The sequence below is a fragment of the Papio anubis genome, chromosome 6, assembly GCF_008728515.1.
Source record: "Papio anubis isolate 15944 chromosome 6, Panubis1.0, whole genome shotgun sequence".
Taxonomy (NCBI): domain Eukaryota; kingdom Metazoa; phylum Chordata; class Mammalia; order Primates; family Cercopithecidae; genus Papio; species Papio anubis.
The window spans coordinates 6,081,838-6,105,845 of record NC_044981.1 but is presented as its reverse complement, the minus strand read 5'-3'; the positions used below and the strand labels follow the sequence as shown (position 1 = coordinate 6,105,845).

The 24,008-nt window shown below is 42.0% G+C and overlaps 1 protein-coding gene across 3 annotated transcripts in view; it reads left to right on the top strand.

Moving 5' to 3' along the window:
• Positions 1 to 24,008, top strand: part of F13A1 (coagulation factor XIII A chain) — a 433,590-nt gene that overhangs the window by 362,973 nt on the left and 46,609 nt on the right. For all 3 annotated transcript variants that reach the window (XM_003897009.5, XM_021936970.2, XM_017957544.3), the window contains 3 exons: positions 6,142 to 6,316; positions 8,795 to 8,933; positions 23,628 to 23,731. In XM_003897009.5, the coding sequence (XP_003897058.2) occupies positions 6,142 to 6,316; positions 8,795 to 8,933; positions 23,628 to 23,731 (418 nt within the window). The remainder of the gene's footprint in view (positions 1 to 6,141; positions 6,317 to 8,794; positions 8,934 to 23,627; positions 23,732 to 24,008) is intronic.

Sequence of the window (24,008 nt, the reverse complement as noted above, 5' to 3'; positions counted from 1 at the left end):
GTGATGTGAGCCGTCTATGGGTCTCTCAGCCATGGATACCAGCGCCTGTTCCAGTGGAGGTGGCAGGGGGATACAATGAACTCTGTTAGGGTTCTTAGCTTTGGTGGTTTCAGGCTCTATTTTTGTGCTGGTTGGCCCCCTGCCAGGAGGTGGCGCTTTCCAGAGAGCATCAGCTGTGGTGGTATGGGAAGGAACCAGTGGTGGGTAGGGGCCCAGAACTCTCAAGATTACATGCCCTTTGTTTTCCACTACCAGGGTAGGTAGGGAAGGACCATCAACTGGGGGCTGGCTAGGCATGTCTGAGCTCAGACTCTCCTTGGGCAGGTCTTGCTGCAGGTACTGTGGGGGACAGGGGTGAGATTTCCAGGTCACTGGAGCTGTGTACCTAAGAGGATTATGGCTGCTTCTGCTGAGTCACGCAGATTGTCAGGGAAGTTGGGGGAAGCTGGCAGTCACAGGAGTCACCCAGCTCCCATGCAAAGCAAAGGGCCAGTCTCACTCCCACTGTGCCTCTCCTCGACAGCCCTGAGTCCATTTCCAGGCAGAGGGCAAGATGGGCTTGAAAACCTGACCCAGTCTACCCATCTCCCAGCTGCAAAAGAAAAGGGCTTGGTTCTTCCACACCTGTGGAGTCTGCACACCAGATTTGCACCCTCCCCCAAGTTCTGGCCAGGAGGCTTCTCACCCCATTCAAATTGCTACAAAGTTCAGCTAGAGACTTCCTTCTCCACGTGGAGTTTTACCCTCTGCTCCTCTGTCCACCCTTCTGATGGATCTCTGTGGTGCCAGGGAGGGATGGCCTGCTAGGGGACCCAGCAAGCTCCCAGGGCCTTTCTGCTACTTCCTCTACCCATGTACTTCCCTCAGCTCTCCAGGTTGACTCAGCTCCAGGGGAAGTTGGAAACTTCACCCACAAACAGACCTTCAGCTTCTCCAGTGGAGATTTGTGTTCGGGAGAGGAGGGTCTCCCCTTCCCACTTCCGCAGTTGGGACACTCACAGTATTTGTGGGGGACGTCTCTCGGGTCCTGCGGGAGGAGTCTGCTTCCTTCAGAGAGTCTGTGGGTCCTCTCAGGATTGCTGGTTTGTTCTTGCAGTTGACCTGGAGCTGAAATTTACAGTGCAAGTCTCCACATGCTGCCCTGCCTGGAGGTGCAATCTAGTCCTGCCTCCCATCCACCATGATGGTCCAAATCCTTGGGTTCTCTATTTTAAGGACACCAATTATCCTAATGTTGTATTATCTTTGTTTTCCATAACTATGGAACTATTAGAATCTCTCTAAATAATTCATTACTTTGGTTTTTTATTGTATTTTCTTTGATTATCTCAAGTTTTCTTCTATGTCATTAATTTTTATTTTTAATAATATGTATTCTGTTTCTTGCAGTTTGTAATTTATTATTAGTTCTGTAATGGTATGATTTGATCCTTAATTTGTTGCCTTTGGTCTGTGATCTCCTAAAAGGTTGTGAGAAAATGACTTATGCTCCTTAATTTTGTTTTCTTCTATGTATATTTTTTCATGATAACTCTCTCTCTCTTTCTGTCTCTTCCTCTGCATGCAGTTTCCTTTCCCTTCATTTCAGTTCAAACTTGCATCACTCCTGTCTCTAGACGTTCTATTTGCTGTAATAAATGAAATTCTCTCTTCTCAATCTAAAATTAGTTTGATATCTCCTCTGAACTACAATTTGAGGCCAATGCACCACATTCTATCTAGTCTTCAGTACTCTGCAAGAGATTGGAGTGAGGAGTACAGTTTAAGAAGGTGAACAATCTTTGATAGCATGCTTAGGGTCTGCTCTTTCCCTTAAGATTCTCCTACATCTGTCATTCCAGAACCCACCCCCCTAACTGGAGGTATGTTTCAGTTCCATTGGGGGATACTCTCAGCTTGTATTATTTCCCAATTGTGTTCCAGAATCTCTACCTCTTTTAAGGTGGAGACCCTTTTTCACTCGTTTCTCCACAGCAGATGTTTCCACCATTCTGTTCAGAACAATTAAAAGATCAGCTTTTTTTTTCTTTTTCTTTTTCTTTTTTTTTTTTTTTGAGACAGGATCTCATTCTGTTGCCTAGACTGGAGTGCAGTGGTGCAGTCAGCTCACTGCAACCTCTTTCTTTCAGGTTCAAGCGATTCTCCTGCCTCTGCCTCCAGAGTAGCGGGGACTACAGGCATGTGCCACTATGCCCAGCTAGTTTTTGTCTTTTTAGTAGAGACAGGGTTTCACTATGTTGGCTAGGCTGGTCTTGAACTCCTGACCTCAAGTGATCCATCTGCCTTGTCCTCTCAAAGTGCTGGGATTACATGCCTGGCCAAAAAGATCAGCATTTTAATTATATGTATTACTTTCTAGATTTTGAAATATAAATTAGAAATCTCAGGTTTTTGGTTAGGAGCTGAGCCATGTTGTCTCTCTGCTTCACTCCATGATCTTCATCTTTTCTTGGCACCATGTTTTGAAGTGTATTGCATTATATTATGCCACTGAGGTTGCTGACAATGACTTTTAGGGGTTTTTGAAAATTTTTCCAATTTTATAGGTAATATGGGAGGGCAATTTAGTGTAGCCTTAATGAAGTTGAATAATGCCTCTTGTACGTAGTCCTGGACTTGTGTTGTCTACTTGACCACCAGTGACCTAAGACCAAGACACTTTATTCTGCCACTGGTCAAACCCTGAGTTCATGAGAGGGTGTTAAAACAGCCAACTGTGGCATGAAAAAGGACAAACATGTCCTCGAAGTGTCCTCCAAGCATATCTTGTTGTTTAGGAGGGGAGATATTATTTTAACCCTTTACATCTGTCACCAAAACTTACCTCTTTCAGGGCCTGAGCTCCCCAGAAATCAATGTTCTAATTAGAAAACAGTAGCTAATCTGCCCAAATGCTAATAAATGAGAGTTGTGATTTATCTAGCAACAGGGAACAGCTCAGCAGTAACAATTAAAAGGTCTGTAGAGGACAGAGCTTTTTTTCCTTACTCTTCCCCTTAGCTGATTGAGTTCAGCCCTATGCTATAAATAGCCCTTGTAATTAATGGCTGTTTGAAAATCAGTTATCAGGACCACAGTTTAAGAGCCTTTACCTCTGACATTCATAGAGCCTATTTTATGTCTCAGTGATAAGGGAATGATAATGTGAGTTCAAAGCTAAACCTACCTACCCACAAAGACCCAACCACAGGATAGGCTACCAAGACATTCTTCAATCTTCACGATAATGGATACAGATTTTTAAATAATCAATCCAACTGCAAGGAGAAGTACTGATCTTTAATATGGCCAGAATGTTTGGCTAAAGCCTGCTGCACCCTAGTAATTTCATGAATCTATAAGCTAAAGTCAAAATTTATATCAAAGGCATAAGTTTGCAATTAGCTGAACAAGGTCTTTTAGAGACCCCCAAAGAGTTCATTTTTTTCCTACATTGAACAAATTAACAGTGTGGTTACTAAAGTTCTTCTTCACTTTAACCTGACTGGACACAGAGTTAAAGGGGGAAAATAACATGTCTAAACCAAATTGAATAGTAATCTTCTAGACAACACTCCCTAGAAGGGACCGTCCTTGGGAAATGCCACTCAGTGCTAAAGTAAATCTCACATTTCAATGAAGGGTTTGTCATTCACAGTACAAGATGCTTGCACATCTTGAATGTTTTCTTCTAGTATTTTTTATTTCATTCATTACTGCCTACTAACATAATACCCATGCAGAGCTCCTAGCAGGTCCCAGAGCCTGCCATATTGTTTCATGACACTAGGCATTTATTAAAACTGTTTCAGCTATATACATGACCTTTTCTGGCCAGTTTGCATGTCATCTCCCTCTGTTAGGCCCCCAGCATCACCACCACCACCCTCCAACCTAACTGATAACTCCCTTCCTCAGGTTCCCACTCTACCTCTACATTTTTCTGTCTTAATATCAGTAATCTTTACTTCCACTTGATTGGTTTGTTGTCCATCTTTCTCCAGGCAGAAGGTCTTATTCTTACTCAAATGTACATTTCCTATGTGCTTGTTGACTATACAAGTGATTGGTGAACAACTACTGAGCACTCAGTCTTTGCTAACCCTTGGTAAAATTCAGAAAGACGAAGATTTTTTTCCTTTGCTCCCGATGAACTGATAAACCAGTAGGGAAGGCAGACTTCTCTACAACTAGACACACCAAGTCAAAAAGAGGGGTCTAGGCAGGTGATGAGGCTGAGTTGTTAGTTGGTGAGGCAGCAAACACATAAAAGCTTACCATATTTTAATGTCTCTTCTGTGATTTTCATAATCAAAACACACATGCTTCAATCATGTGTTTCACATTGCTTACTAATGTCTTTGCATTATAACTCAGACCTGTGCTTCTAAACTAATGTGCACACAAATCACCCAGTGATCTTGTTAAAATGCAAATTCTTATTCAAGAGTTCTGGGAAAGCCTGAGATTCTGCATTTCTAGCAAGCTCCCAGGGAATGCCAATATTGCTGATTCGTGAATGCCTCAACCAGCAAGGCTCCACACCATTGTAATGTCAATGTAAACATTGTTGAAATGGCACCAGTTTTTGGAAAAGCTCCTGGTCTCCCTACCTAGACTCTTCTGACTGTAATTAAACATGATCAGCATTACACCAAGAGAGGTAGATTCAGCAGTGCCCAGAAAAAAACTGGCAAGATGCCTTGAAACTGTTACCTCTTGGCCTTTGTTTTATTATCTAAACACAAAAGGTCTTTGCTCCTGCACTTTAGGTCTGCTGCTACAAGATGAATATAGTCTGAAGGTGTGGCAGGTTTTTTCCAGATATTCAAGATTGCCTTTCTCTGCTAAAGTCTCTTCCATATTTAAACCATAACATCCCAGGCTCTTTATGGATATAGAAATACCTTCTAAGAAAACTCTAAAACTTTAATCAGTTTAAACAATCATAAAAATAATACTTAAGTGAATTTTACAAAGGAAACAAGAAGCTCTGGGCCAGGCATGGTGACTCACGCCTGTAATTCCAACTCTTTGGGAGGCTAAGGCAGAAGAATCACTTGAGCCCAGGAGTTCAAGACTAGCCTAGGCAACATAGGGAGACCCTGGCTCTACAAAAAAAAAAAAAAAAAAAAAAAAAAAATTTAAATTAGCCGAGCATGCACTTGTAGTCCTAGCTACTCAGGTGACTGAAGTGGGAGGATCACTTGAGCCTGAGAGTTCGAGTCTACAGTGAACCATGATCGTGCCACTGCATTCCAGCCTGTGTTACAGATCGAGACCTTATAAAAAAGAAAGGGAAGGAAGGAAGGAAGGAAGGAAGGAAGGAAGGAAGGAAGGAAGGAAGGAAGGAAGGAAAGAAGGAAGGAAGGAAGGAAGGAAGGAAGGAAGGAAGGAAGGAAAGAAAGAAAGAAAGAAAGAAAGAAAGAAAGAAAGAAAGAAAGAAAGAAAGAAAGAAAGAAAGAAAAGAAAAGAAAAGAGAAAAGAAAAGAAAAGAAAAGAAAAAGAAAGAAAGAAAAGAAAGAAAGAAAGAAAGAAAGAAAGAAAGAAAGAAAGAAAGAAAGAAAGAAAGAAAAAGAGAAAGGAGAAACAAAAACAAAAAATCCTCTGTAAGCATCCCATGGGAATCTATTTTCTTAACTCTTAATGATTCCATGACAACATCTGTTAACTTTTTCAATTCATTAGAATCTACCACTCAAAATGAAAGTCAAAATCCATTAAACCACTAATTTCTCATTTGTGAGTTTTGAATTCTCTTTCCAAGTGGACAAGATCCCTACTTGAGCTTTTATCTTTTGTAGGTCTTCCTCTCTTCCCCACATCATTCTTGAGCACTATTCTAGCCCAAACCAAGTGTCCTGTGTATGTCTTCTTCCAATCAGGTAGTTGTCACACTCCTCCTATCTACCATTCAACTTTGCCTTGCTATAATAGTATGCTATTTAACAGGCAATCTTGGTTATTTGGTCTCCTCTTGCATATTTAGTTTTTGCATCTTTTTTTCTGACAATGTAATGGTAAATTGAACAGAAGTGGAACTCTTTTCACTGGGCACAACATGTAGAAGGCAATGGCAGCCATAGCTTGCACCATGCATAGCCTGGAGTAGACAAACCTAAATGAACTTTCTTCCTTCTCACTTCTCATGGACTCATTTAGGTGAATGCCAAAGATGACGAAGGTGTCCTCGTTGGATCCTGGGACAATATCTATGCCTATGGTGTCCCCCCATCGGCCTGGACTGGAAGCGTTGACATTCTATTGGAATACCAGAGCTCTGAGAATCCAGTCCGATATGGCCAATGCTGGGTTTTTGCTGGTGTCTTTAACACATGTAAGTATCCAATTGAGTAATTTCTTTTTAATGTAAAGGAAACTTCACTTTAAGATATTTTATCGATAACCTAACAAAGAGACATCGCAGCCCCTGTTGGCACTATGGAATTTATGGGTGAGCATTCTGGGATGTAGTCAATGCATAATTAAATTGTAGTGGGCCAAATATGCTCATAGTTTCTCTTTGACTGCAGAATCTTTATAGAAAGAATGATAGACTATTTCCTGTGTAATCCATCACTTAACACCCGAAGAAATAGAGAGTTACAGTAAGAATGTTGAGAAAAAAGCCATTTTCTTTTCAGCCACCACATTTTTACAAAACTAAAACAGTTAAAACTAAAATAATAAATAAGGAAAGATATATAGTGCTTATTTGTCATTGAGAAGTTGTATAAATATGCGTATTTATTTATTATTGAGAATTTTATAAATATATCTACTTAATTTTTATCCCAGTTATGGAAGGTATTATAGCAGGTGGTCTCATATTCATTTTCACACATCTCAATGCCCCTGAGCAAATTAGAGACCAGAACATAATGAACAATCTTTCCCTCTCCAGTTTCCCTACTGGTTTTTAATCCACCCAACATCCAATCTGTAGAGGAAAGTATATGAGAACAGAATTATTCTCTTTAGTGTCATGCATCATTTTTCAAAGTGGCATTTGCCTCTCTAGACCCAGACACTATTACAATTAATTCAGTGAATATTTTTAAAAATACATTTATTTCAGTGTGTCTTCATCATTGGTAATGATTTTCATCCACAAGCCATTTCTACAGCCTTGGAGAAACATTAAGCTCAAGTTGGGGTGTCCCTTCTGCCTGCTCATTAATAAAGAATGTTTTACCCAGTTAACATTTTTTAAATCAAAAACAAAGGGAGGAGCTAGAGGCTGGAGGGAGGTCATTTTAAAAAATGATTACAAAACCTGCTTGTTTTAGCTCAGAGTCTCAACAGTCTAACACTTGGTGATCGAAGTTAAAAAAATAGTCGTGAGTTTTGTTTTGTTTTCCCATAGTATCAAACAGGATAAGATTATTTTCTTAGCCATTTAAATATAACCCAGGGAAGAAGGAATATGTATTTCTTCGGAGCAATAAAAATCAAAAGTATAGTCCCCTAGAAGCATTGGCCTCTGAAGTTCCAGATAAAAGCCTGAACTTCATGGTAGATTAAAGGTTGGAGGTCATCCCCTCCCTCGAGGCTCCCAAGTCAAGACAAGGTAAAGGATGCCCAACAGAGGCAACCACTCTTGTGAAATGATTTTAGGAAGACAGAAAGGACCCAAGCCCTCCGCATGCCTACAATTTCACTATGCCAGTGTAATTCCTTCAGGCTCACAACCAGATAAAATAGTGAACACCTTACATCCATTCATGTCTTTGGCATAAAAAGCAGGCTTTGTGTGGTAAATTAAGAAAAGGCAGAAACACACTGTGGGGAAGTCACAATGAGAGTAAACCTGAAGAAGGAAACTGGGGGAAGGAGAAACTGGTGCCCTAAAGTCAAACCTCACTTTCTTGAAATTATTGAGTAAGGCAGACTCTTGACCAAGTCGTGTCTGGGATAATGTGAATTAGTGTTCAGCCAGAAACAGAGTGAGAGTTGCAATTGTTTTATTGGTAAGACCCTGGGTGAATAGGGCTGAAAATCAAGAGAGGAAGATGGGAACAGGAGGCCTGTGTCAGCTGCCAATGTTGTTTGGGGCATTAAGATCCCCTTTAAGGAGGGGAACCCTTGAATCTCTACCAGACTCCCAGTTTGGACTTCCAAGGTTGTTCTGTTGAAGGAGGTGGGTAGTCTTTGGTTAAAAATGCTAAACTATTCTGAAGGAGAAAATTAAAAGGCAAGCCAAGTCATTAATCTTAAAATTGTCAGCTGAATTATTTTCAATGAGCCCTGATGTCTGGCATCCTGGGAGCCAGGGAGGGCATTTGGATTAAGTTTAATCAATAGGTACATATGGCAAGAAAAGTATCCGGGTAATTTATTATCTAACAATTAAAATGAATCTGTGGTGTCACCCTCCAATGCGTGTCACAAAAGTAAATTCTGGCCAAGAGAGCAAATTCCACCAAGGACCTGCTCTGTAAATTCCTAACTTCCTATTAGTGGGTTTTTGAAATTGTATTTTCAGGAACATTGTCCCATTCATGGGACTAAAATAATACTATGTTGATGATCATAGCTTAGAAACGAAACAATTAGAACCCTGTTGGGATTCTACTCTACTTGGCTTCATTTGACACCAGCTGCAATTCTGAAGGATCCAACAGCAAAATTCCTCTCTACCGCCCCCGTGGGGTTGGATGACCACCCTTCTCCAGCATGCAACATTTGAGGATAACATGTCCAAAGGGCTTTTCATGTTGGTCAGGAAGGAAGTCCCCTACAAGAACGCTTTTTCTCACTATGTGTTTATTAAATTCTGGTGATGTGTTTAGCTGTCGTCTGTCCTTTCCTGTAGTTTTACGATGCCTTGGAATACCAGCAAGAATTGTTACCAATTATTTCTCAGCCCATGATAATGATGCCAATTTGCAAATGGACATCTTCCTGGAAGAAGATGGGAACGTGAATTCCAAACTCACCAAGGATTCAGTGTGGTGAGTTTGATTGACAATGGCATTGGTTGATGTCACATTATAGTAATGTTACACATTTACCACAAGATAGACTCAGTCTGATGTTTCTTTCTGTTCTGTTTTGAGGACCATTCAATAGCATAGGCAGAAAAGTCTGGTTGTCAAAGAATGTCTTAGCAAATGAATTAGAAATGTTACTGAAGAGACAGTTTGGGTTCCTAGTGATAAAAATCAATCATTCCTTATAACAGCAACCACCAAAAAAAAAGGTCATAGTTTTAGCTACTGCATATGCCTATACTAGTTCCTCTCTACCTTGATATATTAATCTTACAATTAATAGCAGAAGTATTGGAGCCAAGCGTTCTCCGGGTCAGTGCCCTAGAAGTAATAGAGCTAACATTTATTAAGCACTTACTATGCATCAGTCTTTGTGCATGCATGATCTTATCCAATTCTTCTTAGTTTTATCAAGTGGATGTTATGAATATCCCCATTTACAAATGAGGAAACTGAGGCCCCAAAAGGCTTGCTCACAGTCATACATCTGGTGAGCTGGGAATAAACCCAAGTGCTTCTGACCATTAGCCAAAACCTTTTAAATAATTTCAGCAGTATAGGATTTCCTTTTGAATGTAAAGATGAGATTCTCCTTGATTATATTGTCACCTTTCACTGAGATATAGAAATGGACGTAAAGCTGAAATTGTTCCCCAAAACCAGCGGTGGGGTTCTCTCACTGCCCTGAACCGCTTTACCACAAACTGGCTAGAGGGAGCTTAAGATCCCAGGGAAATTCCATTTTTCCTTGAGACCCCCTAAGTCCAAATCAATACACTAAGAAGAAAGGAAAAAAATCGTAAGAGTTTAAATATAAATAATTTTTATCAAGGTCTGTGTGGGAGGAAATTGGAGCATTAGTGCCTCTGCGGTCAGACATTGAGCTAGGTAGAACTTCTATGCCAAAAATGAGTCTCATGCACAAATAATAAAGCTAAAACACTATCTGTTGTAAAAGCATCCAAATGGGGATGGTAGGAAGTTATAAGTTCATTTTAAGCAAAACTAAAAGTTAGAAGTGCCTGAACTTCCTCGTGTTATAGGAATGGATCACAGTTGTAGGAGCAGTATTACTCACCAGCAGAGGCACACATTCATTGGAGAATGTTGAAATGAAATTGCTGAATGAGTAGCAAAGTGCTACCATGAATTAAAAATAGTACGGTACATTGGAAGGGAATGAGCTAAGCCATAGTAAGCTGGAGGGCACATGTAAGACAAAACCTTGTCTCTGTAAATTGAGCAGAAATATAAAGAACACTTTAAGCCTACAGAATTATAATATCTCAGCCCTGCATGTATATGGAATGACAAAACAGACCAAAATAGTCACCCAAAAACTCGTTGCAATTGTTAAAAATGACAAAAAGATAGTTATTTGGCATTCTCCATATCTCTTCCTTACACACACACACACACACACACACACACACACACAGCCTTTGTAGTTAAGTGCAGTTCAAAGTTATCCTTCCCAGCTCCTTGACAGATACCTCCCATCATCAAATAAGTCCCTATGGGACATTCCAACAAATAACCCCAGGCCCTAAACAGAATTAATACAAAATTTTGAAGCTAGATCTTGCTCTTGGTACCCTGTCCTCTTCGATCAGGTCCCTGCTCCAAATTACTTCCCCCTTCCCTGACACCGTTTGTTCCTTTGTTGCCTTACTCAAATATCCCATCACCCTGGGACTGTACTTCCTGGCCTGGGACTCCCCACCCACCTTCCACTGCAGACCACTGCCCGAGACTCCTCTTCCCTTCCTTTGCCTGTCTTGTAGTAGGTTTTCAACGCATGATGCCTGATCAGATGCTCTGACTTACTGCAGGGCTGAGGCCAGCACAGCTCAGGACGTTCCCAGACCACGACACACAGGGATTAAAGGGCTTAATGGGATCTGAGGCCAAGGCTTGGCTCTGTTACTGCCCAAGCTGTGTGACCTTGGGCAAGGCACAACCTCTCTGTGCCTCTTTTCTCCTCTAAAGTGAAGAGAACAATATTCCCTGCTTCACTCAGCACCGAGCCGAGCATAACAGGTGCCTAATGAACGTTAGCTGCTATTATTGCCTTCATTATTAGTCACACAGCTGGAATTTCTTGGAGGCAATATGTTTCCATCAACCCAAGTACATCAAAGTGGTCAGAAAAAGAGGGATGCCCAGTGTCCTAAGATGACTTCACTATTTCTGTTACATTGGGGTACTTTTAAAGAAGAAGTGAACACTTGGCCTCACCAGTGCAAACACCCATCCACCTTAGAAGTTATAGGTGGTCTAGGAAAATAAGAGTACGGCTAAGACCCTCCTGGGTTGAGGAGGCTGGCGACGGCTGTCCCCAGACATGTCAGCCAGGGCATGATCACCACAGTCACACCCCTCTGTCAAGCTCTGGCTTGGGCAGCTACTTGTTGTGTGGCTTTGAGAAAATGATTTCACTTCTCTGAGCTTCATTTTCTTCATCAGTAGAACGAAAGTAATCTTAGTAGTTACCATTTCCTGATGGGGTGGCTATAGTGATTAAATCAGGTCATCCAGGTAGAGTGCTTACCATAGAGGTGGGCCTGATGCTGATTCAGTTAGTAAGAAGCAGGGGCTGCCTGAGCAAATTAGGGCTGGTGAGGAAGGGTGAGGGTGAGGGTGAGTGTGGAGGCTAAACAGGGGCTGAGGTGGGGGTAGGAATGATTTGCTAGGCATCAGCTGACCTCTGTGAGGTCAGGCTGGCAACACATGGCCTGATGGATTTCCTAGCAAGGATCTCAGAAGCCATTGGCCTCATACTTACCTCCCTCCACAGGCTCTGGTCAGACACACCCACCTCAACCTGTCTTCCCCACTCGCGGCTGGTATGTGGCTGGGGCCCCTCTCCTCTCCAGGTAAAGGAGACCTGAGAATTATCTCTCATCCTCCACCATCTATTTCTTCTTCAACACTCAGGTCCCAATGGTCCACACTTTGTGGTGAATCAATTTGTCCAGTTAGGTCTCGGTGACTCAGGATGTCCTCTTCTCCATGACTCAGCCAAAGCTCATCCTGCCAAATCCAGAAATCAGCCAGTAGGGAGGCTCAGAGGAAGAGTACAAGAGGGTGTATTCTGCTCGCCACACTCCAGAGCCAGGAGTGACAAGTTTGGCTCTGTCTCTTGCTGTGACCCTTCTCACCTTATTACTGCAGACCATCAAGGACAGGCTGCTTCCTGGTTTGCCACCTTAGGTCCCCTGCATGAAGGAGGTTTCCCTCCAAGAGGGAGCCTCACCTCAGGGGGGCTACAGTTTTGCAAAGAGTGGCCCCACTGTTGACACCAACAGAAGCCATGGTCTGGGCTCCTTAGCTGTTCAGGAGAAGGCTGGGGACTCAGGAACCTCAGAAGGGCACAGCGGGCAGAGTAATTAGATCCCAAGGTAGCAAATGAAACCCCAAGTGGGCAAATGCAAGGTAGCAGATCCCAGAAGGAGCAATTTTGGCCGCCTGTCCCCAGTGTGCTGATGAGTTCTGAATTATATGTAACCTCTGGGGGGAAGGCAACTATGAATCACTGTGGACAGTTTAATGAAGATGCTTGCTCAATGTTTAGCTGCAGTGCAAACATCAAATAGGAATATGAGGGCTCAGTTAGGAGGGAGTCAGGGCTACTCAGAGGGGCAGGGGGACAGCAACGGTTTGGCCTCACCTTGGAAGAGCTCAACGTGATCATCTCATTATACAAAGGTCACAGTCAAAGTGGAAACAATTTTAAAAGACAGAGATGGTGGCACTTACTAGGATCAAGAAAGATTTTTCAATGTAAGGCTTCGCTCCTTCTAAATGAAGAAGCCTCCCTGTGTTCCTTTGCTGGAGTGAGTGTGGTCTGACAGGATGATTCTGGGTGAGGGTTGGTGTCCTCCTCTCAGCTTTTCCTCACCAGAATGCACCCACCCACGGGGCAGCAGTGTCTGATCTATTTTATTTTTGTTGTTTTGTCAGCCTGTAACAGTGTACAGGGCATAGAGCAAGCACTGAGGAAACAGAATTGGTTGGAAAAAAATTTTAATGCATAAAAACTCCATGATGCAATGGGTGGTCTTAATCTATAAACAAAGCTTTTTCAAAGTATATTTTAGAGCAGAAATTAACCAGTTTTCACACCTGGGACACTGCCCTAATCAGTGTGTAATCCTAATTCTCATGCCCTCAGTACTCATATGGTGTTTTACACATTGTAGGTGCATTTTTGAAATTGAGACTGTTCTATACATTATTTTAGATGTTCTGTATGACTCATCTAGTTGGACTTTTATATTATAAAATTATCTTCAATTTTAATCACTGTCTGCAAAGCAGAAATGATCTAAACACGAATTCCAAATAAAATAGTATAGAAGAAAAAAATCAGAATATAGACCAAACTGCTTAAAGTGCTTAAGGGTTTGTAAAAATATCCCATAATGCATCGTGGTTGCCAATTCTGGACAGTTATCGAAGATGTTTATTTTCAAACATTTTCTTGTTAACTGTATTTCTGGCCAAATTGGTTTTAGGAAAATCACTTGGAGTTAGACCATGAGCCTTATCTTTAGAGCACTGAGAATATACACTGAAGGCACATAATAGTGTTGGAAAAAAACATTATTTGCCACCTTCAAAGAATAAAACTTCAAAGAATAAAAGTAGCTCATGTTCACAAAATACTTTTTTTTTTTTTTCGCAATGCCCTGATTTAAGTGCTGACATGTATCAATTTACTTCTACCTCTTAACAGCATGTTAAGGTAATTACTGTTATTGACACAGTAACTTAACCAAGGCCCCTGCCAATAAGTGGCAGAACCTGAATTACAAACCTAAGGGGGCTGACCCCAGAGCCCACTCTTTTTAAAATAACGTCCTTATTGACCAGGCATGGTGGTTCACATCTATAACCCAAGCACTTTGGGAGGCTGACGCGGGAGGATCACTTGAGATCAGGGGTTCGAGATCAGCCTGACCAGCATGGTGATGATACCCTGTCTCTACTAAAATTACAAAAAAATTATCTGGGCGTGGTGGTGCATGCCTGTAATCCCAGCTACTTGGGAGGCTGAGGCAGGAGGATTGCTTGAACCTGGGAGACAGAGGTTGCAGTGAGCCAAGATCATGCCACTGTATTCCTCTAGCCTGGGTGACAGAGTGAGACTAGGTCTCAAAATAAATAAATAAATAAATAAATAAATAAATAAATAAATAAAAATAATTAACATCCTTATTAAAATATACTTCACAGCCTGGCACAGTGGCTCACGCCTGTAATCCCAGCAATTTAGGAGGCTGAGGCAGGTGGATCACAAGGTCAGGAGATCGAGATCATCCTGGCTAACACAGCAAAATCCCGTCTCTACTAAAAACACACAAAAAATTAGCCAGGCATGGTGGCGGGCACCTGCGGTCCCAGCTACTCGGGGGGCTGAGGCAGGAGAATGGCGTGAACCTGGCGGAGCTTGCAGTGAGCCAAGATCACGCCACTGCACTCCAGCGTGGGCAACAGAGCGAGACTGCATCTCAAAATAAATAAATTAATTAATTAAATTAATAAATAAATGTGTGTGTGTGTATATATATGTGTATATATATATTTCACATACTACAAAATTCACTCCTTTAAAGTACACAATTCCATAATTTTTAGTATGTTTTTATTTATGTATTATTATTATTATTTTGAGACAGGGTGTCTGTCACCCAAGCTGCAATGGCAAGATCATGACTCACTGCAGCCTTGACCTCCCAGGCTCAAGCAATCTTCCCATCTCAGCTTCCCTAGCAGCTGGGACTACAGGCACACCCACCACACCTGGCTAATTAAAAAAATTTTTTTTGTAGAGACAAGATCTCAGTATGTTGCACAGGCTGGTCTTGAACTCCTGACCTCAAGAGATTCTCCTGCCTCAGCCTCCCAAAGTGCTGAGATTACGGGCATGAGCCATGGCACTGGGCCATTTTTAGTATATTTGTGGTCTTCTATAACCATCATTATCATCAGATTCCAGAACATTTTCTGTCCCCTTTGCCATACCTATTAGCAGTCACTCCCCATTTCTCCAACTCTGGCAACCTCGAATCTACTTTCTCTCTCTATGGATTTGCCTGTTCTAATCATTTCCTATAAATGGAATCAGGTAATATGTGACCTTTTGTGTCTGGCTTCCTTCACTTAGCCTAACGTGTTCAAGGTTCGTCCGTGTTGTAGCACGTATCAGTACCTCATTCCCTTTCATTGATGAATACTATTTCACTGGGTGGATAAACCAGATTTTATTTATCCATTCATCCATTGTACATTTGGGTTGTTTCCATTTTTGGCTTTCATGAATAATGTTGTCATGAACATTCAGGTAAAAGTTTTTATGTGAACATATGTTTTTTAGTTCTCATGGGCATATATTTAGAGTGGAATTTCTGGGTTGTATGGTAACTCTATGTTTAATTTCTTTTGGTGAAGTGCCAAACTGTTTTCCAAAGCAGCTACTCCATTCTGTATTCCCACTAGCAATACACAAAAGTTCCAACTTCATATTCTTGCAAATGACTTTTCTTTTTTTCTTACTATTATTACAGCCATCCTAATGGGTGTGGAAGTTTTTTAACCCTCTTGAATAATTATAGAGATAATTGTACAGAATTTATTATAGAAACTTTTTTATACATTAGAGTTATACAAACAAATACTCTCAAAATTCAACATTTTCTTCATGTTCAGTCAGGATATTAATTCCTGGCTTGCTATGCCAGAGTGGTAAAATGGGGTAGGGTTTCATTTTCAAATGAACCCAGCAGAGGGAACCCAGACGTGCTCAGAAAGGACTTTGTGGATGGAAACTCATTCAGTACTCCTGTAGTGTGTATGTGAGTGAGGACATCTGGACCGGTGTCCAGCCAGGATGCCGTGGTAGAACTGCATTTAGGGTTGGTGTCCTTTCTGATGGGTTACAACATCCATTTGGTTCATGCCTGTGTCTGAGCACTTATTAATGGTTCTGACTACCACTCCTACTACACATACACCTCATAGTTTCATGGTGAGAGTTACAGCACCTCTCAAAGTGCACCCCGCCATCTGCGACCCCCTCCATCCAGGTCTCTTGTGCTGTATTTAAACTGTGACTTCTCAATGAGACTTGTAAAACCCCTTGCCCTCACAGGACAAGCAAGAACAAACACATTCATTTATTCTTTTTTCTTGGCGGCCAATTGATTCCTACAACAACATCCTTTACTGAGCTGGGATGCCTACTATGGCGCTCTCCATTTATCTCCCGTATAGCATTGCTATGCAAATGAGGCCATTCATGACTGGCTACGCAGGGTTTCTTCAGGTGGCTCCCAGCCAGAGGGAACTGAAGCAGCTGAGCCTCAGAGAGGACAGGGGCACTGGCCTGGTCTCCACCTGACTGGACTGCTGGCCTTTGACGTGACGCCAGTGAACATCCAAATGCCCCTTGCTGGTTTCAGCACTCCAACAGCCTCAAACAATGAACAGCTGCGTTCTAAAATAGTGTCATGCTCCCAGCTCCATCAAAGATTCCTGCAGCATGCCTCCTTTCCTCTGAATAACTCCTTTCTGTCATCTTCCTTCATTATATTTCCTAACTGACAAGTTTTTTTCTCAGTCCAGGCTTTCATTTCCACTTTGAAATGTCTTGTTAGACAAGCCTCAGAGTCCACTAAATTGTTCCCACTTCTTTCCAACAACTCCCACCCCATCCTATCCCCACTGCCCCTGATATGGCCAGAGCTTAATAACCCCAGGATGTCCTGTCATTATTGTCAACAATATTGTTGTCTGTATTCAGAGTGTATTAGCAGAACCAGAGAGGTAGGGCTACACCCATCTGCTACAAATACACAAATGACTTGCAAGACAGTGCCTTTCTTTCACCCCCTGCCAGTTTTGCTATAAAAGAATTCAAACCCTTGGTTTACAGTTGAAGCTGGTCCAAGACATCTCCTCCGGGACTTTCTCTTGATCTTATTTGTGCTCTCCCCTGAGCCCTAATAAAGCTGCACAAACAAAATTACAAGCCCATATCTCTTTCTTCCCTTTTAAGAACTCCTTTTCTCTGAAACCTTTCTGGACAGATTGTGAATGAGATGACCCTGTGGACTGTTTAAGCAGTTAGCCAAGTTAAGGGCAGTAAAGGACTCCTTGTTTAAATTAACCACTTTATTTTCTTCAAACACAGCACCCTGAAGCCCACGTTGGCCTCAGCTGTGTTCTCTGTCCAGCTCTTCACCACCCCATGGGCTCCTATGCCTCTGGATATGACATTAGCCAGAACCAAGACAGATTTTCAGATAACTGCAGTCAGTGTTGGCTGGGACTGTTGTCCCATCTTAATGCTCAGAGTCCTCTTCCAAACTCATTCAGGTTCGTGAAAGAATTCAGTTCCTTGCAGCTGTAGAACTCATAGATTCTTCTATCTTCTTTGAAGCCAGCAGGATGTCTCTGCTGCATTGAATCTCTGACTAGCTCTGTCTCTGATCTCTAGACTCAGACTTAACGGGCTCATCTGAGGAGGCCAGACCCACCTGATCATCTCCCTTTCAATGAACTCAAAGTCAACAGATTAGTAAACTTAATTACTTCTGCAAAATCCTCCTTGACACATAAAGTAACATAGTCACAGGAGTACTAGATTTCACCTACACTGAGGGGAGAAAATTATACAAAAGGAAGGGTAGTGGGAGTCATTTAAAATTCTGCTCTGCGTGTGATTTTGAAACACTAATATGCCATGGACATCTTTCCTGCCTAGCCAATATAGATCTGCATTTTTATGGCTGAAGAGCATTCTATTCTGTGTTTCAAAATACTCGATCACATATTGGACAATTAGGCTGCTTCCAATTTCCCTTTCTTACATCGTGATGAACATTCTTACGTAACACACTTGTCTTCGCATTTGTGTGATTATTTCCTGTGCACAAATTCAAAGCACATGGATCTACTGAATCACAAGATAAACTATGATGTCCCATGTAGGGTCCCCCAGCAGGGGATGGTGCTGCTGTTCTAGTGAAGTACCGCCTTTGGTGAAGATTCTCTGAGTCCTTTGCACAAATACTGCTGAATTATTAGCATCCTTGAAAGGAGCTCTAAAAATTACTAGCTGTCACTGCACGGAACACACAGGAAGAGACATAAAGCAGAGACGTGTTCTTCACTTGTCATCTGCATCTTTATCCTCCCAAAAGGTTGTTCTCATCTTGATTAAACAAGTCTCAATGAAATGAGGCCTCTATTTTAATTTCTATGGAAAGAGGCAACACGGAGATTTAGAATTTTTACTTTAAAGGGACATGGTACATTTGACTGTATAGTGAGAACTCAAGTTTCAAATGAAGGCTCTGAGAACTAGAAAATCATGAATGTTAAAGAGAAACAAACAAGCAAAGGTTTACTAAGACCTTCCTTGCTAGATGTCCTCATGATTTATTTAGCCAACACTTAGTGAGCACCTCCTAATGACTGGGCTCTGCTGTAGTGCTGGAGATGTGGAGAAGAATGAGACCAGCAGTGCCCCCAAAGTGGATTTATGCACTCTACAAATGCATAATGAAATTGCAAGATGAAAACAGAAAAACTATTATGGATCTAGATAAAGAAGCTTTAGAATAAAAAGTAGCTTTTCAGGAATCAGTTGATATTTTCCAACCTGGAGAATCAGTAGATGAAATTAGGAAAAGTCTGTATGGAAGGAATAAGTATTTGAGATCAAATATACAACATGGTGGCTATAGTTCATTATACTATACTGTATATTTCAAAATTGCCAGGAGAGTAAATTTCAAATGTTCTCACTACAGAAATAAATATGGGAGGTAACTGATATGTTATTAACTTAATTTAATTATCCCACAATGAGATTTGATATTATATATATATTCATATATAAAATCATCACTATGTACCCCATAGTATATACAATTAAACAATTATTATGTGTCTATTAAAAAAAAATAAGGACATGCTAAAGGAAGTTTTCCAACACAAAGGGAAATGACACTACTGTATATCGAAATTTAGATCCTCTGACACGTGCGAATTGTAGCAAAAATGCTAAATATCTGGGTAAAATGCCCATGCCTGTAATTCCAGCACTTTAAAAGGCTGGGGCAGGAGGATGGCTTGAGGCCAGGAGTTCAAGATCAACCTAGGCAACATGAGACTCTGTCTCAAGAAAACAAAACAAAACGAAAAATAGGAAAAGAAATGTCTGTAAACATTAGTCCCTTTCATGGAGGAACTTGGAATATAAAAACTAAGCATCCTTAAATAGAATTGTGTAATGTCAGCCAAATGGAAACTCTTGAAGCATGGGTAACTTAGGACACAATTCCTAGTCATTCCTGAGTGGAGAGGATTGCATGGTGAAAGAGATCCCCATGGCTGTGGAGGTAGCACCCTCTCATTCTGTTCATGGCCTGTCTGGGAGCTGAGCCATTAGCTTTCCACCCACTGATGGAGGCCCAGCCCCACTGGGAGCATTTGCTTCCTCCCCACCTCACCCACTGCCTGCAAGTTCCTGACCCTGTTATGAAACTCCCACCCTAAATACACAGATAACGTCTCAGCTGTGAGTGAAACTAGAAGAGATCACGTGTAACTAATTAGATGTCAGAGTGAGAGAAAAGAAACTTTTCCTTGGGTCCTGGTCATTTGAAAAGAAATATTATCCTCAAAGAAAAGTCTTTACTTGAGATCTGAAGTGCAAAGCATATTTATCTTGTACCAGGCTAACCTTGCCAAGGAGATTTGAATTTAAATAAGGCTATTCTGGAGCCTATTAATCTAGGGTGATGGTGTAGCAGTGAAAGCCAGGATCGCTAAACACCTCGGGTTGTATAGGAAGCAAGATGGGGTCCATTCAGGGTTGCAAATGTTTTATTGCTGTTTTTCCCTGGGTCCCTCTGCCTGATGGGGCAACCTTCACTGTTCTGAAGAGAGGCTAGCAGAGTCATTGTCTGACGTGCACAGTGACCTTCCTTGCAGCTTCCAAGCAAAGATGGAGGCTCTCTGGTGGGAACTGGCCCCATGTTCCTGCTCAGAGACCTCCACAACTTCACCCTAATCCACATCTGTACCCTTCTCTCCCTGCAGACCCTGCCTTGCTTCCCACACTTTCCCAGGGTGTGCTCTCAGCCTCATCCTCTTGCACCCTTGGTATTTGAGCTCCCTTTTAGTCCCACTCTTTCTACCAGTTCTTCCTCCATGAACATGCCTCAGTCTCTTCTAACTTAAAAATAACCAAAACGGCCTTTCCTGCATTACATTACACGCTAGACACTGCCTTATCTTTTCTTCTCTCTTACAACCTAGATCACTCTTTTTCTTTTTTTTTTTTTTAGACAGGGTCTCACTCTGTCTTCCAGGATGGAGTGCAGTGGTACAATCATGGCTCACAGAAGCCTTGATCTCCTGGGCTCAAGTGATCCTCCCACTCAGCCCCTCAAGTAGCTGAGACTACAGGTCAGCTAACTTTTGTATCTTTAGTAGAGACAGGGTTTCACCATGCTGCCCAGGATGGTCTCAAACTCCTGGGCTCATGCAATTCTCCTGCCTCGGCCTCCTAAAATGCTGGGATTACTGGTGTGAGCCACTGTGCCCAGCCTCTAGGTCACTCTTAAGGAAGAACCTACCTCTTTCTTCCCTCCTCTTCTTTCCCTCCTCATTCATCAACTGGTTTTGCCCAACCCTCCTCCACCACTCACTAATACTCCCACATCTCCTCCTCCTCTTCATCCAATCCAGAGCATCACAAGTGTAGACAAAAATGCCTCTTAGACCTCATCTCCTGGATTTTCCACAGGCACTCAAACTCATCCTGTCCAGAATTGAGCTGGTCACCCACCCATCACACCAGTCCCAACACAGACTTTCTTCTCTTCCTTTTTTATTCACAGTCTTGGTAAAGAAAATCATCATACTCCTTGAACAGGCAAAAGTCTTTCCCAACTCATCCAAGTCCCCTCACATCTCCCTAAACCTGTGGGTTGTACCTCCCAATGGCTTCTCTCCCTCTCCATGGTGGTGGCCACCTGAATGCCTTTCTGGTCCACTGTAGACTATTGCAGTTCTTCAGGGGTGGGGGACAGCAGGGGAGGACTCAGCTCAATCTCTAGTCTTGCTTCTCCATCCATCTTCCATGAACAGAGATTTGCAAATTTATCTCTTCTTAAATTATTCCAATGGCTTTTCATTGCCTAAGAATAAAGCACGAATGTTTAATTTGATATCAAAGGATTTCACAATCTTATCCTCACCTATATCATAGCTCAGTGTTGAAGAGTATGGATTTCAGAGCTCTATCACTAACTAGCTGTGTGGCCTCAGCAAGTTTCTTAGCCTTCCTGGGTTTCAACTTCCTCCCCTATAAACTGAGGGTAATTATAACAGTACTGATTTTTTTTTTTTTTTTTTTTTTGAGACAGTCTTGCTCTGTCACCCAGGCTGGAGTGCAGGGGCGCAATTTCAGCTCACTGCAAGCTCCGCCTCCCGGGTTCACGCCATTCTTCTGCCTCAGTTTCCTGAGTAGCTGGAACCACAGGCACCCGCCATCACACTCGGCTAATTTTTTATATTTTTAGTAGAGACGGGGTTTCACCGTGTCAGCCAGGATGGTCTCGATCTCCTGACCTTGTGATCCACCCACCTCGGCCTCCCAAAGTGCTGGGATTACAGGCGTGAGCCACTGCGCCCAGCCAATAGTACTGTTCTTATAGGGTGCTAGGGACATCAGATGTGTTAATATCCATGAGGGTTTTAGAACAGCACTTGGCACTAAGGAAGTGTTATATGTAGTTGTTAGTTCCGTGCATTGTCTGCCATCACTGTTCTCCTCCTATGCACTTGAATATTCAGACATGCTATGCTCCAGTCACAACAGACAGCAGACAGTTCCCCAAACACACCATGGTGGCTATTTCATGCCACTGCAACTTTGTTCTTCCTCCTTTTATTGACCTCCTAAACTCCCATTTATCTTTCAACCCTCAGCTCAAATATCACTTCCCAAATATCTGGAGACTTTGCTCCACTGAGACTCCGTGGCACCCCAAATGAACTCCCATTTTACCACGGATCATTTAAATTAATTATTTTTCAAAGTCTGAGAGTTACCGTTTTTGAGCACTTATCACATGCCAGTCCCTGTTCAAAATACGTGTATTAGCTTATTTAAGCCTCACGGCAAACCTATGACAGTTTTGATAATTGGTTTACAGGTTTGTCATTTCTCCTAGATTGTGAGGGTCTTTATGGGTAAGAATCTATGTTTTGATCATCTTTGAATCTCCAGCACCTAGCAAGGTGCCTGGTGTAAAGTGGGTACATAGTGAAATTAGTATCTTTTGAGCCAATCAGAAATGGGCTGCACTCAGAGAAAGATGGGAGCATGGAGAAACAAGTGACACTGAAGGGCATCTAGGGAAGGGACCCATGGTAGTTGAACCTGAAATTCATCAGTGCCATAAACAAAGACTGCAGTAACTACCTCACCGCATTATTAAATCTTTATTACTATATGAACATTTTCTATAGTGCTGAGGGGTTAATGTGCTCTCATTTAATTCCGTACTGTCGTATAATTTCAGGTCTTTCCAAGGACGTAATAATACAATTCATGATGACATTTTATTCCATGCTTTTGCTTCCAGGGTCATATTCAAAGTCCTGAGAAGTTTTCCATGGCCCTTAGCCCCTGGGTTTCCCACCTTTAATAAAGGGTAAAGAGATATTCACCCTGACAACCTATTCTACTTGTTGGACATGAGATGGAAATTGTAGAAAATTATAGTCAGGGATCATTGTTATAGTTTCTATGGTAATGGTCTAAGACCATAAACACAAGTATTTATTGCTTAATTGCTACAAAGGAATATGCTTTTTCCAAATAGGAACTATATTAAAAAGTTAAAAATAAATATTTCAGTTTTGGTTAACTTTTCTTCCCTACTCCTTCGGTACGTAGTAAGTTCTGTTTCATTAGTCAGCAGAGAATGGTTGAGATTAAAACTGTTTAATGCACTGATTCAAATATCTTTGGGTGGCCTTAAAGCTACTCTTAGCAGGGGGAAAGAGACATCCAGCCATATGAGTGTCCCGAGGGATGCCAATGAGAAAGAATCTGCCCAGAAAACCCAAGTCTAGAGCCCCAGGATCTCTCCAGGAGCTCCCAGATTTGGCTTAAACTATTCTAGTAATCTGTAGACAGCATATGCACAGGATTTGGGGGTCCCTTCTTTATTTATTTTTTATTTTATTTATTTTTATTTTTATTTATTTATTTATTTTGAGACAGAGTCTCTCCTTCTGTCACCAGGCTGGAGTGCAGTGGCACGATCTCGGCTCACCGTAACCTCCACATCCCAGGTTCCAGTGATTCTCCTGCCTCAGCCTCCCAAGTAGCTGGGATTACAGGCGTGCCACCACACCCAACTAATTTTTGTATTTTTAGTAGAGATGGGGTTTCACCATGTTGGCCAGGATGGTCTTGATCTCTTGACCTCGTAGACCCACCTGCCTTGGCCTCCCAAATTGTTGGGTTTACAAGCATGAGCCACTGCGCCTGGCCACGGCTTCTTGATCTCTTGGAGCATTGGGTGTGAAGGGAAGTTTAATCTCTCTGGGCTTGTGTTTTCTAAGGAACTACCACTGCTGGAATGAAGCATGGATGACAAGGCCTGACCTTCCTGTTGGATTTGGAGGCTGGCAAGCTGTGGACAGCACCCCCCAGGAAAATAGCGATGGTAAAATTGTGTCCTCCCTCCGGGAAATGCTTCATTGCTGATCTTTATTTTGCTTTTATGCTTGCATTTGGTGTGTGGGAACCACGCCCGTTGGGAGCCAACATCTGAAGTGTGCTTCCTGGGCACATGCGCAGTACTAGCTACCTTCCAATCAGGTTTAATTTCATTTCAATAGTCAGCTTTACCCTGATTATTTTACAAATTTTAGAAAAAGAATATAAAACAACATATAATTCATCCATTCTTGCTTTGCTAAGCAGTTTCGAAGACAGGAGAG